The following is a 16,090-nucleotide window of genomic DNA, read 5'->3' as shown; positions in this document are numbered from 1 at the left end:
TTTTTATTTAGATGAAAGATTAGATTTTCTCTCTGGTCTCTAGGTTTATGTCAAGCTGGGTAAGTACTTGGGAGATGCAGAGTTCTTTCCCCATAACTGACTGAAAATAAAAGGGCATTGTCACTCAAGCATTGTGTAAATTGTTAACCCTTAACTTTTGCGAGGAAAGGAGTTGTATTTGGTAACCAAGGAAAAGAGCATTTTTTTCCAGCCTTTTAGGCCCAGAAACTTCAGTGGGAATATGAGAAAGAAAGAAGCAGCGGAAAAGAAATAGAACAGCAGACTTTCCAAGTGGGAGATAGAATAAAACCCAAGAAAAATGCTTGGAGGAAATAGGAACAAAAAATTCCAGGGACGTCTGTATTTTAATGAATTGTTTTCCTGCATTTTGACACCATTATACATAGCAACCAGCAAGAGAAACAGACTACAGCTTAAAAATTGCAGATAAATGGATTCTCTCATATAGCACTGTATATCTTACATGCAGAACTAACTGTAAATATGTACATAATCTAAAATCAAATGCTTATGGACAGATTTTTTCTTGCACCTTGTGCATACTGTGGGAATGAGGGACAGTAGAAAGAGCAAATAGCTAACTTCTTGATTATTCAGGCAAGAGATTGTTTCTTTGCTTAAAAGGCAGTAAAATTGCAGTTTAATTCTGGTACTTATTTCTATTAATGCACTTATATATCATAGAATCATGGAATCATTTAGGTTGGAAAAGACCTTCAAGATCATCGAGTCCAACCATCAACCATGCCCACTAAACTGCCTTTGCAGAGTAGAGCTTATTTGAAGTCAGTGACAATACAGATTGTGTTCACTTTGAGACACTCTGTACTCTTGTAATGTGAATAAAAATCGAATCTCCTGGGCTCAAAGGAGTTCCTCTCCTTTTCTAGGGATAAGCGCTGCCTCAAAAGGGAGGAGGAAAGGTGACACTGGGCTAGGCAGAAGATCATAATCATTCAAAAGCCACCACATATGTCTAGCTCTTGGTATGTGCTGTTTCATGTGATGTGCTCTTTCATGTGACTACACATTTTCCAATATTTGGTTCTTTTTTTTTTATAAGTCCTGTCAATGTTTTCAAGTGCCTATAGTTGGCAGAAAATATTATCTTTGAAGGTCTGAGTTCTTATGGTTCTCTGTGGGCCTATTTTGGAGCTTAGCTGTTTGGCTGCTTGTCACTATGACATATGAAAATAATGAGCAGAATTAATTTATATTTTGTTCTGGCTTCAGTGAAGTTAGGCTAAAAGAGGTTTTGGTCTGATGGATTTCAGACGAGCATTCAGAATGCTTCATTTGTTTGAATAGCCATAGAAGCTCAGCGCAGTGGAACAATGATTTATTTAACCAAGGTAATCATTTGCATGTTTGAAAGATCACAGCTGCTAAAATGCAGTCTGCACTGTTTTACGATACTTACCTATATACAGCGGTATTATTAACATAGAGATTATATTAGTGGTGTTCAGTTGCGTAGGAGGGGCTCATGTTGTTGGTACGCTTCTGGCTTTGCGTTTGAGTCCCAGCACTGCCCAGGAGTTGGGGTGCAGTCAGGCTCCACTCTGTCATACATTAGTTTTTTCCTTCAGCAAGAAAACGTGAAGCACAGGAAAGCCTTATATGTATTTAAGCCCCATCACTGCATGCTTTAATGTGGCACTGTGGCCTTCATGGTATGGAGAAAGCCGTGCTTGTGAGCGTGCACTGATGTACAGTGACAGACAGCAGAGGAGTAGGACAGAACCAGGGGGATCCGGTCCGTAAGGGCCCAGATTCTGCCCTAACTTACATCTGTGTATCTTCCATTGACTTCAATAGGAACTTCTTGCAGTTATGTCATTATGTGACTGCAGGTTTCGGGTGCAAAAAGTTCTGCATTCTTCTGGAGCTAAATATTGTTTACAAGATGCAAATAGAGGCACAAAAGCAGCACAAGGAGGATGACTCAGTCCATAAGACAAAAGCTCATTTCCATGATTCAGAGGTCAAACAGATTTTCCTCTTCTAGTAATTGGATAGAAAATTTCTGATGCAAAATACTGATTTTGTCATGTGCTACACAAGAAACTTCTCTTATGCTTCACAGAAGGTTTTTATTTCATTATTGTTTTCCCTCCTCTCCCCCCTGCAACATACTCAAAAGCCTGGAACAGTACTTTGTCTCTGGTCTGGTAATAAAAATCTCATTGCTAAGAGCAGTGCTAACAGTGCAAATGCTTAATTATTATCCTTTGTGGTACCATTTTTCATGTGATGATATTCATCTGTCAGCACTTTTTGTAACATCTCTGCACGGTGTTAAGGGAGAAGCTGCTGCATACTTATCACATATTGTGTTAATTGTTCATCTTCCTCCAACAGGCTGGCCTTTGCTGGGATATAAGTCCCTGGTATGGCTAAATGTCTCCCAAATAGTATCTCCACAGGAGTCAGCCCTGTATGCCGCCGTGGGGTGTTTCTAATGTCCCATAGCACCAAATTCAATGCATCAGGCCATTTCAGGCCTGTACATTTACAGGTTTTTGCTATCCTGTCTTTTAATGTTCTGTTCATTCTTTCCACCTGCCCTGAGCATTGTGGATGGTAGGGGGTATTTAAGTTTCTCTCTGTGCCTAAGGTTCTATATAATTGGCCTGTTAAATTTGCTGTAAAGTGGCTGCCCCATCTGCCTCTATTGATTTTGGGACTCCATACCTTGGTATTATTTCTTTCAATAAAGCTTTTACTAGTCCCCTCACATCTGCCCTCTGTGTCGGGAATGCTTTTACCCATCCAGATAATTGGTCCACTATAACTAAAATGTGTTTATATCCATTTGCTGGGGGCATGTCAGCATAATCTATCTGAAGTCTTTGGAAGGGGAAATATGCCCAAGGCTGCCCTCCAGGCTCTTTATGAGGCCGAGTGTCTGAGAATTTTAGACATGTTGGGCAGCTGCTAACAACTCTTTTCGCTGCTCCATAAAGTCCTGGAGCCCACCATTCTTTTCATATTTGTTCTGCTATGGCCTCTGCTCATTTGTGGGTTTTGTCATGGAATCACCTGGCCACTGTGTTGTTTTATTTCTTTGGTAAGATCAGTTTTCCCCAAGTTGTCCAAATCCCACTTTCTTCTTGTTTAGCTTCCCATTTTTCCCATCTCTCTTCCTTTAAGCAGTCTTTTTTCATACACTGCTTTTGGATCGGTAAGATCTGGCCATTTATTCTGGTTCTGTGTGGGTATTGCAGCCATACATGCCTTCCAGGGCTGTAATGCAGCAGCTTTTGTGGCAACATCGGCTACTTCATTACCCTGGCTGATCTCTGTTTTTTCTTTAGAATGAGCAGGGCAATGCATTATGGCAATTTCTCTAGGTAGTTGGAGTGCTTCCATCAGGTCTTGTATTTCCTTCCCATTTGCCACTCTTCTTCCCAATGATGTTAGGAAGCCTTGTTCTTTGCACAGCATTCCAGTAGCACGGCACACTCCAAAGGCATATCGTGAATCGGTATAAACGTTAACTTGCTTTCTTTTCCCTAGGTGTGCTGCACGCATTAGTGCCACTAATTCTGCTCCTTGTGCAGTTGTTCTTGCCGAGAGTGGTTCCGCTTCTCTTACCCATTTTTGGTTGACTGTGGCGTATCTGGTATGCCTTCGACCACCTTGATAACAGGATGAGCCGTCCACAAATAGAATTAGATCAGGGTTTGATATTGGTTCATCTGTTAAGTCTATTGGAGGTTTATTTACAACATGGATTGCTTGCTCACACTGATGGTGTTCCTCTATGTCATCTGGCAGAGGTATTAAGAGTTGCTGGATTCAGTGCTTTACTTGAACCCCCCTTAAAATATTTCTGGGCGGGACTTGAACCCCCTGAATTCTGTCCTTTTCCCTATATTGAATTTAGGGGATTTAATGCTCACCACTCTAACGATTCGGTGCCTCCTGTGTCCAAAATCCTCGGGTGAACTCACCCTGTGCCGGCAGTCGGAGGTTTGGATCCGAGAGGTTCTGCGGGCAACCTAGGGTACCATCTGGGTCGCCAAACTATTAAGGCAGAAGCCGCTGCCCAAGCATTCACACACCGATCAAGGAGTCCCACACAGACCACCCGAGACTTTCCCGGCTCGGACCGGAGTCCCTTCCCAGCAGGCGACTCCGGCGAGCCGACCGGTGCCCTTTCCCACTCCTCACACACACACGCTCACCCTCAGGCTCGACCCTGCGTTCCCCACAGCAGAATCTCTCATCAAGGCCTTCAAAATAAAAAGCGTAATTTGTTCTATCATCTGTGGTGTGCAAATCTAGACAGCTCGAGCTGGGTGCCTCCAGAGGGGGACTCCAAACACTAAAATCCCTGGGAAATTACGCCCTTACAATCTAAGTTCCCATCCCTCGCGCCATTGTCTGGTCCAGTAGTAATTTGGAGGTCTGGGGTGGTCTGCTTTCTCCTTGGGTCCTTTTTCTCCTCTCCAGGTGGGTTCTTTCTCTTTCCTGTTTTTTAGGCTAGTGGTTACTATGTCTCTTTTCGTGGCTTCAACTGGCTCTGGGGCTTTCCAAATCTCACTCCTCCTCCAGTCGGAGAATAGGTCAATGTGAAGCAAAAGCATTAAGCAAGCTAGGAGTTCTGCTTTATCATGAACGACTAGTTTTAAGCAACTAAACCCTTAAAGCCCTCCAAAACATATTAACAGTCTCTATAATATATATGCCTTCCTGTACTATTATAGCCTCACAATCTTTTCCCATTATTGTCATGTCCTGTTAACATCTCGTTCGGGTGTGCTCCACGTGCTCGTGTAGCTCAGCTTTGCCACCTTCCACGACAATGGTTAGCATATTTTAGTATTGGGTCTTTTTCTTTAAAAAACCCATACCGATCAGAATTTCAGTCCGTGCTGAAGGTTCACTTACCATCTTGAAGAGCCGGAGAGTGTAAAACCCATATTTTGCACTTGAGAGAAGCACACAATACAGTATTAAGTTCCTGGAAGTTTAGGAAGATCCTTAAAGAGCTTTGTGTCCTCATTTCCTTCTCTTCTCAGAGGGTATTTGGATATCTACACTTTACATGGCTGAACTTTTGAAGAAGATGGTTGCTATCATGTAAAAGCTCTGTGTTGTTTGACCACCTCAAGCAGGGCTGGCTTCGGTTCACTTAGGGTATAATCCTGATGTAGTCGCTGCAGCCGTGGGAGTAGGTGCACCATCCCCTCCCTTCATGAACCTTGTTTGTATGCTGACCAGACTTGGAGTGGAAGGGGGATCTGGCCAGCAAACACCATGCTGTCACGTAGAAATGGATGGGAACAGAAATAAGGCTTGAATACAAGAGCAGGACCGGAGGCCTGCTTCTGCATGGGAGGACTTCAGCAGTGGTGTCAGAGGAATGATAGGCTTCCGTTGTCTGTGAATTAGAGAAAAGGCCCACAGCTGAGGAAGCAGATATTTGTGAGGTGGCTTTCCTTTGGACGGTATGAAGCTATAGGCATGGTGTCAGGTGGGAAAAGGTCCAGGAAACCAGACTAAACCTAGCCCAAAGCAAAATCCTAGAAAGACACAACATCATCAAGTGCTTCTGTTTACTGATCCATTCCAGTTATGCCTACTAAACTGCTAATGGAAGAGCCTCTAAGGCTTTCTTTTGAATTACTTTCAGCTGTCAGTATATCAAAGTTTCAGAGGAATATATAATCAACCTGTAGTGAATAACAGGTCTGAACAAGTTGTACATTCATGTTCAGAGTGCAAGTGAAACTAGATGTAGTCCCCAGTTGCAAAGTTTGGATCCCAAGTTCCTTGATTTTGTGGCACACTTCCACCAGTGATTTCATGGCTTTGTGGCCCACGTGCACGAAGACTGCAGACACTGTCTCATCTTTCTCATAATTCCCCAAATAACTGCTATGCACATTATCCTCCAGCTAATCCTTATGTATCTCTGATACTTGCATTCATAAGTCTTCAGGAAGTAGGCATGCCTCACATTTAAGCTGTCAGAATGTGCACTGATATTCTTGTTTGCTGTTCCACCATTAGAGTACATTTCGTTGCAACCACCATTGTAAAATATTTAAAAAGGCACAAAATTAAAATTACAACACTTGGAGGGTTTTTTCCCCCTTACAAAAAAGAGTATCCTCTAGTGCATTTTCTGCTGGTGTTACTTTTTTAACAACCAAATGTATTGGAAAGAAATGCCATTTCATTGAAAGGGAAAATCATGGAACTATTTGTATCGAAACGACTGAATTCTTATTACAGGTCTAATTGTAACTCTGTTGAGAAACTTTATGAAGACAACAAGCTATGCTATATATAACAAAAAAAAATGTTTGGTTCCCTAGAAATGGTTTAGTACTGAGAACATTGAAACTTCATAGATCTTTGCAGACCTGTTTTAGGTCTCTAGACCTCGGTCTGCTGTTGTAGAAGATTTGGTTTCCTTTTTCTAAAATCTTGTCCTAAGCTGGCATAAGAGCAGATCTCAAAATATATATTTTCTTGATAATAAAAAACTTGTTCTTTACCCATTTCTCATATTTAAGTAGACAGCCTTAACTTTTAGGGAAACTGTATGTTTTATTTGTAGTAGTATTTTTAGTATTTTTTTCAAGTACATTTTAATATTTTGTATATAAAAATGGAGCCTGTTGCTAATGATTTCTTAGTCGTTGAGAAAGTTAGAGGCATGGCTTTCGAAGTTCTGCACTCATGTGCATATCACTTACTGAAATATAAACCAGAGTTAGTAAAAAAACTTTTTCCTCTAAACACTGCCAATTCAATGAAACCAAAGGTTTTCTTGGGGAACGCATAGTTTTCTGACTAATTTTCAGTGGCAGTTGTTCAAGTCTCATTAGAACCGAGTTGAAAAAGATTCTTTTGACCTCAGCATTCTGATTATATTACAATAAAATGTTAATGTTGAAATGAAACGTTTTGGGAAGATTAAGCAAAATATTCTGGAATGCTTTATTTTGCAAATAAATCCTCATTTTTAAACTCTTTTCCTGAATCGTAATTAAATAAAGTATTAAAATCTGCATTTTCCTGCTAATAGAAACTTTGTTCTTCAGCCATCTCTCCTACTTAAGTAGACAGCTATGATCTTTGGGGAAACTGAATTTTCTAGCTCAAGACCAATAGTTAGTCCACGAAACAGTTGGGATGATGTGTCCAGTGAATTAATTCTGTTTACCTCTCCACCGTTTGAGAGAGAACTGCAAAAAATACCTTAAAGGCTACACCTTTAGAAGGACAAACCATTGCCGTTTCAGAGACTTCTTCAGAGCAGTCAACGTACAGCGTTTGTGAAATGTGGGAAGTGATGGAATAGGCATCAGATTCCCCAGTTATATATGATGGAAGTAATCCAGACTTTCCTCTCACTTTTGGCATCTTTTGCTATAACTTTTACTTGATTTTCATTTTTTATTCTAGTGCCAACAATATGCCTAAGCAAGTAGAAGTGCGGATGCATGAAAGTCATTTAAGTCCAGTGGAGCACAGATCCAGGAACATATGTGTGCAGTTCTGCCAGTCGCTCCACAGGAATCTGCTCCTGACTCTCACTGTATTAGGTAAGCTGCATCTGCTGGTCTGGACATTCTGTGTGTATCTGCATTTATTCGTGTGGTACCACAGACCCTGTCTGTGGCCATCAGCTGTTCCAGCTGAACAGCTACAGAGTAAGTGGGATGCCCATAGGCATAGTTGCGTTACTTCTGGTGTGTAGGGTATTACTGACAAAACACAGAGCAAATCCGCACCACTGAGATACATTGTGTATCTGGTTTTGAATGGAGTGCCATCTAAGTCCCAAGGCCAGTCAGATCGATGTCATTCAGTAGAACTAAATGCACTACACATTTTCTCTCTCAGTCTTTTGAAAGAAGACAAAAACTCTCCAAAATTTCCATTCCTTCATCTTTTATCTCTCAGTTCATGCTCCGCTACTTTTAAGGTTTGTCCCCCTCTCTGTAGCTGTAAGCCAGCACTCCATGATCTCATCCCGAATATTGCCTCTGGCTTTAGCAGCTTCCAAATATGGAACAGTTTGACATTTTATTGTGGTTCACTGGCTCTTTGCCTGTTTCTTTTTCACTGAAAGCCTAACAGCCAAACGCAGCAAATTCATAGACATACTCTGTTATTTTTTGAAAGACCAGCTGCAGCTGGTCTTGAGCTGCAAATTTCACATCCATATTTTTCAGCCTTCAAAACCCATACTGCAGAAGTGTTCAGGCAGTATTTGCTTTGCATCATCTTTAGAAGGTGCCTGATGCAGTTCCAGAACAAGTTTTAAATACATGTATATTTTCCATTTTATCAAACAGATACTTCAAAGAGTCATAGTTGCTGCAAATCACAACTCAGGCTTTCCTGTCAAGTTTTGTTACACTTGGGACTTGGGGTGGGGTCAGGAAGACAAAGGCAGCCTGGATGTAAACATAAAATATCCATTCACAAAGACCACGTTTGAAAGTAAACGTGGCCTTTTTTTCTCTAGACTATGCTTTAACACCCTCAGTCCTGAGGGGGTGGTTAGGTGTTATCACTGTACAAATCAAAGTAAGTGATGAAGGGATTGTTTGTGATTTGAGAACATTAGCACAAAGAGAAGAGAAGGATGCAGACCATCAAAGGGAAGGAGTAATAAATGAGTACTAAGAATCAGGTTTTCTTCAATGATATATGCAGTATTCCAGATCGGGCACTCCCTTCCAAACCCCCCCAAATGAGACTTGAATCTGTTTTACTCACAAGGCTATTCTAGCTTTCCTGCAGGGTTTTTCTTATGCTGTAAAATAGCTACTCATGCTGACCTTGTCTTCAAGTGTTACCATTCTTATGTTGAGAGCTAGATGTCATACTCCCGAAGAGCTAGGTCCTAACCCTGCTCTTCTGTCAGTTCTGTATGGCCTTATATAAATCACTTCACCTCTTGGTGCCTCAATTTTGCCAGCTGTAGAACGATGGTATGAATTATATTTGAGTATCCCTCAGTGTATTGCAAGGCCTACACAGTATTACTAAACCTCAGTAACATTGTGGTTTGCAGCAAATTTGTATTTGCAGAAGCAGAATAGTACATTAGGTGCAAGCTCAACTGGCAGAAAATTCTACATCAGGACCACTTCTCTCTAATCATGAGATACATGGTAAGCATGTTACAGCCTCGTATTAATCAGAAGGCTAAGCCTTCCAAAATCTGTCTCTGTACCAAAAATCAGCTGCCTTGTGTAACCGTTTTTTCTTCTAGGTAATCAATGTGCATTCAGGTATAGTTATGTTACCTACCTGCTCTCTTTTATTCTTCTTCCAGGTGTGATCCTGGGTGCACTGTGTGGGGGTCTTCTTCGTCTAGCGACACCTATTGACCCTGACATCATCATGTTAATAGCCTTCCCAGGAGATATACTTATGAGGATGCTAAAAATGCTGATCCTCCCTTTAATTATCTCCAGTTTAATCACAGGTAAGATCTATTAGCCATAAATACTTTAAGATGCTTGCTCCAGATATCACCTGGTTTGCTTTTTATGATGGAGGAAGAATAATAGTGTGATCCTGCCAGGGATATTGCAGTTGCAGCATGTATTTCGGAGTTAATTTCTGATTAACTTCATTGGCTTTAATACATAGATGCTCCAGTGAACGTATTTTCAAACACATGCACACATACTACCTTCTTGAACATCAGAAATTTCTTAATATGCTGTTTCACCTAATTCCTGGATTGGTCCTTGCAAATAAGATGGCATGACACTAGCAAGCCTAGCCTTCTTAAAGCTGTGGTGTCAGCCAGACCATGACCAGTTTGCAGCAATCAAGGGCAAAAGATGGTATGATATCTTCTCTATTTTTCAATGCCTCCTCTGCAATTAGATAGAATCTTAAATGGTTCTTTTCAAATTAGTAGCAGCAGACATTGTTCACATAAGAAGTGGAGGGAGAAGCTTCACTGATCTATCTAGCGGTGAGAATTTCACAAGGACAAAAGTAGGCACCTGTAGGCAGTCATTAAAATTTGCCATTTATAAAGGTTTTTATTTGATGATTATTGAAGTGGATATTGAGTCTCAATATATTTGTTTGTTTCTTAAAATAAAACACCTGCAGGACTGTCTGGTTTAGATGCTAAAGCAAGTGGCCGATTGGGTACAAGAGCCATGGTCTACTACATGTCCACCACTATTATTGCTGCTGTGCTGGGCGTGATTTTGGTTTTAGCCATCCATCCAGGGAATCCGAAACTCAAGAAACAGCTTGGTCAAGGGAAGAAGAATGATGAAGTATCTAGTCTGGATGCTTTCTTGGATCTGATTCGAAACCTCTTCCCTGAAAATCTAGTCCAAGCGTGCTTTCAGCAGGTAAATCCTTCTACTTCTTGGTAATATTTTTTACATCTTTTACTCGCCAGGCATGTCTGTAGAGTTAATGTCATTGTTTAGGTGAATGACAGAAACGATGATGCAATGAGAAATACAGGTCTTAAGTCTTGAGCAGGTAAATGAAAGAACATTATTTATAGCTGCTTTGTCTTATGTTGCAGTTATTATTTAAATGTATAGATTTTTTAAAAGAAGATTATTTTTAGTTTGTTGTTAAGTAAAATTAATTTTTTTCCTTACTTTTTATACGATATATACAGTCATGAATGCTGGCTTGGGGCTGAACAGCTGCTGAATTATGGGATCTTTTATCCAGGTTGAATTTGATCTTAGTTGTTAGTTACAGAGCTGATGTTTTTGCAGTGCCCTGTTTGTAATATATGGATGGTCTTCATTCCAGCTGGTTGCCAGTGGAAATGTACCTCAGACCTAACCTCCCGTGACTTCTATTGCTGTATTAGAGTCCAGACTAGGTGGGGGTAATACGGTCAAGTGGCTGACCCACTTACAGGTGGCTCCATCAGGCCAGGTTTGAAGCATGCTGGGAAAGAAGAATGCTTGCACCATGTGTTGCTTGCTCTGTAGGTAGATGATTTTAGAATCATAGAATCATAGAATCATTTAGGTTGGAAAAGACCTTCAAGATCATCGAGTCCAACCATCATCCATGCCCACTAAACCATGTTATGGAGTACCTCATCTACGTGCTTTTTGAATACCTCCGGGGATGGTGACTCAACCACTTCCCTGGTCAGCCTGTTCCAATGTCTGACAACCCTCTCAGTAAAGAAATTTTTCCTAATATCTAACCTTGATCTCCCCTGGCACAACTTGAGGCCATTTCCTCTCGTCCTACCTCCAGACACCTGACAGAAGAGACCAGCACCCACCTCACTACAACCCCCTTTCAGGTAGTTGTAGAGAGCGATAAGGTCTCCCCTCAGCCTCCTCTTCTCCAGACTGAACAACCCCAGATCCCTCAGGCGCTCCTCATAAGACTTGTGCTCCAGGCCCCTCACCAGCTTGGTTGCCCTTCTCTGGACACGCTCCAGCCCCTCCATGTCTTTCCTGCAGTGAGGGGCCCAAAACTCAACACAGCGCTCGAGGTGCGGCCTCACCAGTGCCCAGTACAGAGGGACGATCACCTCCCTGCCTCTGCTGGCCACACTGTTTCTCATACAGGCCAGGATGCCGTTGGCCTTCTTGGCCACCTGGGCACACTGCTGGCTCATATTCAGCTGGATGTCAACCAGCACCCCCAGGTCTTTCTCTGCCGGGCAGCTTTCCAGCCACTCTTCCCCAAGCCTGTAGCGCTGCATGGGGTTGTTGTGACCGAAGTGCAGGACCCGGCACTTGGCTGTGTTGAATCTCACACAATTGGCCTCAGCCCATCGATCCAGCCTGTCCAGATCTCTTTGTAGAGCCTCCCTGCCCTCGAGCAGATCGACCCTGCCTCCCAACTTGGTGTCGTCTGCAAACTCACTGAGGGTGCACTCGATCCCCTCGCCCAAATCATTGATAAAGATATTAAAAAAAAGCTTTTCGCCAATGCTTAATCAAAACAGCTTCACTTCGAGGGGTAAAATAAATGAAAAATGCGTGCTTCCTAATTTCTGCGTAAGCATATTCCTTGTATGTAAGCTGCTTTTTCCTACAACTAAATTGTTTGGCAATAATGCAGACTTTTTTTTTTTTTAGATGGAACAGGGTTTGTTGTTGTTTTTTCTTAAGTGTTCCTATGTGAAATGGCATGATAGCCAAAGCTGTGGTTATGGCCTAAGAATAAAGTGAAGAGAAGAGGGGTAAGGGAGAAGAGGCCATTGGGGGTGGAAGAATGGAGGGCAACCTAAGCTGCCAAAATGGCTTGGATTGCTTCACTTCTTCCATGGACTTCCACATAAAAACACATAGTCCTTGGGGGTTTAAAGAGAGAACGTTCTCAATATTTCCAAATTATCATGGGAATGTCGGTCATGTGGTCAAACTGTGGGTGGCTAAACATCACATGTAATGTGAAATGTATTTTTGCAAAATTGAGTGAGGGGAGAGCAGGGTGCTTATGGTTTTTTCTTCCTTTCTCTCGTTTGAAGTGTGGAAGAGAGGAGAATTAAATTTCTGGTGAGTTGAAAGTGGTCAAATATCTTGAGAAAGGGATGAAAAGTGGGAGAAAGAAGAATTAAGCTATCCGTGTCAGATAGTTTTCCTGGAACCTTAATATTGCTTTTTCAGTGTGTGTAGTATCAATGTTCAGGTCACTTCACTAGTTGTGGATCACCAATTCCACTGATGGTTTTTTAAACTTAGTCAAAAAAGCTACTGAGCTTTTTGGCTTTCCAATGTTTAATTTTATCAGATTCCAAACTAATTGCCAGTGAAACCTCTGTCGCAAAGCCACCTTTCATTTGCAAAGTAAGTCACGCTCCTTTCCAGATGGAACTTGTGCCTTCTCTTAGCCCTTAACGACTCAGTAAGGAGTTAGGCATCACGTGTCTCTCTATTTCGGAGGAAAATTAACTGCTTTTGATGGTGTCAGCATGTATTTTCTCTTCCTACTTTTATACAGACTCTCTCCATGAGCATTCAGTGTCTCCAGGTTGCCTTAGGAGGAAGCAATTTTTTGCAGAAATCCTGCAAAGAATGACTTTGAAGGGTGCACCACAGTGGTACTGTGTAGCCATGGTCTGTGGGGGAGTTTTACATGCCTTCCCTTTTGACCTGGCAGAAAGCAATGAAGAGATTAACTTGCAATTTTGAGACAGTTAATTTGCAAACTGAACTCTGAACCATCATGGGATTTCAGTATCTCTTGAATTTTTGTACAGTCCACAAGGAAGTCTTAATTTATAATGAAAACTACTATTCCAGCAGAGACTTAAGATCTTATGTGCCATGAAAGAGAATGAGACTATCATCTATAAATATGACTGTGACATTTAAATGATTTTCTGGCCTCAGATGTTGTTGTCAGAATCTAAACTTGATGTTAGGCTCAGCATTTTTAGTGACTGTGGCCTTGTGCAAATAGTGGCTGAGGACCTTTGACTTAAGTGACTGTAGTGGAATTTGTGACTGTGTAGAGTCTAATGTTTTAAGTTTAATTTCTGTGACTCTGTTCTTACACTCTGGATGCCTCACAAAAAATATTGTGTTGACAACATCCCTCAGATAAAATTTAACTCTGAAAAAAATGTAAATGTGCAGGAATGTTGGGTTGTTTCAGGACAACTGAAGAGTTTCTCAGAGAAAGCTATGTAGGTTTTCTGTCTACATCCCCCTCTCTAGATTTGGACAGCAGGTTTTGAAAGGACAGATGTAAGGTATTTTAAAACCATAAGGTGTTAAAATATATGGATCGAATCTGGGTCATCATCCATAGTACTACAATGACCATCTCAACAGGAAGGAGGTGCAAATGTTCTTTGAAAGGCTAATGCACCGTTTCTGATGCCATGCTCGAACATGTTTCTAGGATCAAGGAAAGTAGGAAGCTAATGGGAAACCATGGCAAACTGGTCATAGCTTCCTAACCATCTTGCCTGTCCCAGAGCCATGAAGAGGCAGGAAAGGCTCCAGGTGTGAAGTGGGAGGAAAACATCCCTTCTAAAAGCAGCAAGTCACAGATCTCTTTTTCCACTCCCTCCTCCCTTTTTTCCTAGCTGTAAACTCAAGCCCATTTCTCCCCCTACCATTCCTTCCTAGCTTTCCCTTGACCATGCTTTTCAAGTGCCAGGAGGGGTCCAGATCCATTCAGATGCTGATGTCTTCTTTTTTGAGGTGGTCAGATTTGCTTTTATAGGTATCTGGCAGCTCTGGTAATTTTTCTGTTATCTGTCACTCACAATATTTTAATTGGGGAGCTCAAGGGACTGTGTGTATTCCATTTTGAGCTCTCGCAATCACCAAGTCAAGTGTTAGAAATGTCCTAAGTTTTTGATTCAAGTTACCCATCAAACTATGATAACTTGAGCTGGGCAGAACATCCTGAATAACAAGCCTTACTGCAGAGTTGCTGTTGTGACTGATCTTAGAGGTGCCTGTCTTTTGGCGCTAAATAAATGGTATCAACATGTAAAATACAATCTGTGAAGCACCATTTGTGAACCATCTGGACAAAGGGGCTAACTATCTGTAAAGTGCTACATTGTAGTGGTAAGGAACAAGTATTTGCCATACTTTTCACACTAGAGTCATGAGGAAGACTCCCAGGACTTTGTGACACTTGGAACTATTGAAAAACAAATTTATTTTTGGAAGAGGGGTTAAGAGGTTGTGGGATGCATGTCTAATCCTTTCAAAATACAGTTCCCTGGAACGTCAAGTGAAGACTCTCTTTATTGTTATTTCCTGATCTCCCATATGGCTTCCATTCAGTCTCTTTCCATTCTCGTCCTCCCTTTTTATTGCCTTCAGATCCAAACTGTCACCAAGAAGGTGCTGGTACCACCACCCATTGAAGAACCACCTAATGTCACCGACTCTGCTTTTGCGATGATGAATGAGACAGTACCTGAAGCACCACCAGAAGCCCAGCTGGTCATTAAGAAGGGACTTGAATTTAAGGATGGCATGAATGTCCTGGGTAGGAAAACTTTTTGCCTCTCAAATATGTACATCATATGTATGACACAGCTTTTGGCTGTGACTGGGTAGCCAGTGTTGTCTGATCTGCTCTTCCATGCAAGTTTAGTCTCCCCAAATAATCATCAAATGTTATCACCTACTGGTTGCCCATTGGTCGCTGAGATGAAAATCTAATGGTCTTACTAGAAATATGACTGTATCACAGAAACAATCAAGTGAATTATTCTGGATTGGCAGCTTTGCAGGTATTAATTGGAGTACAGTGGGGAGGCACGTAGGAGGTACCCAAAATATCCTTTCATCCTAGAAGTAGGCTACCTAGACTAATACTAACGCATCTTGGCAAAACAGTATGGGGGAGAGCTTCAAGAGCCAGTGCTTTACCCACCCCCTGAGGAATTTGAGCTCAGTTGTTTCCCGTAGGTGTCTTGGGCACACTGAACTAGAATTTGGCTTGAGGCAGAGCCTGAAGTGAGAGGTGGGGTGTGAACTGCACCACCCCAGAAAAATCCCAGAGAGGCCTGACACATCTCTGAGTCACAGCTCCCTCCTCCTTTCATCTTGGCTGCTGACCTTTACCAGCTGCAAATTATGAACAACTGCCATTGTGCCATCTTGTCTGGACAAGACAGCGAGTGGGGGTGGTACGAAGGCTTTGCCTGTCTCCCACCCCTTCCTGAAGGACCTGTTTGGACTGGAGTGGGGGCGTGGGGGAACAAAGAGCCACCACACCACTTCTTTTTTCTCCTCGTTGCCTGGACTCACTGTTTAGTCAGCCCAGAGAGGAGTACTCCTCCTTCATCTTGTGGGTGAAGTCAGTCACAAATTAGCCCTCAATTTGTAGCCTCATTGGCATGCCTATACTTGAAGATACATGGGCAGCTCATCCTCAGAGTGGGACAATATGTGGCAGTACCTAAACCACTGCTTTGTCTCACCACTAGGCCATCACTTTTTAGGAGCAAATGGCCCCTTACAGACTCCTTACAGCTGATGAGCTGCTCCTGCTGACACAGTGGCTGCTGTGCCTGCAGAGCTTCTCCGGGTGTTGGTTAGTTGGTTGGCAGCGGCTGCTTTGCTTAGACATAGAGGAGATAGCATCAGTAAGC

At 42.1% G+C, this 16,090-nt stretch overlaps 1 protein-coding gene across 4 annotated transcripts in view; it reads left to right on the top strand.

Moving 5' to 3' along the window:
- The window catches only part of SLC1A2 (solute carrier family 1 member 2), a 104,200-nt gene that overhangs the window by 57,201 nt on the left and 30,909 nt on the right, over positions 1-16,090 (top strand). For all 4 annotated transcript variants that reach the window (XR_008234395.1, XM_052781875.1, XM_052781872.1 and 1 more), the window contains exons 2-5: positions 7,447-7,586; positions 9,332-9,484; positions 10,129-10,379; positions 14,811-14,979. Coding sequence is in view for 3 of the 4 variants with exons in the window: in XM_052781872.1 (XP_052637832.1) it covers positions 7,447-7,586; positions 9,332-9,484; positions 10,129-10,379; positions 14,811-14,979 (713 nt within the window). In the remaining variant the exon portion in view is untranslated. The remainder of the gene's footprint in view (positions 1-7,446; positions 7,587-9,331; positions 9,485-10,128; positions 10,380-14,810; positions 14,980-16,090) is intronic.

The sequence above is a fragment of the Harpia harpyja genome, chromosome 3 (genome assembly GCF_026419915.1).
Source record: "Harpia harpyja isolate bHarHar1 chromosome 3, bHarHar1 primary haplotype, whole genome shotgun sequence".
NCBI lineage: Eukaryota > Metazoa > Chordata > Aves > Accipitriformes > Accipitridae > Harpia > Harpia harpyja.
Note: the sequence above shows the minus strand (reverse complement) of the source record. Positions and strands in the feature narration are given on the sequence as shown.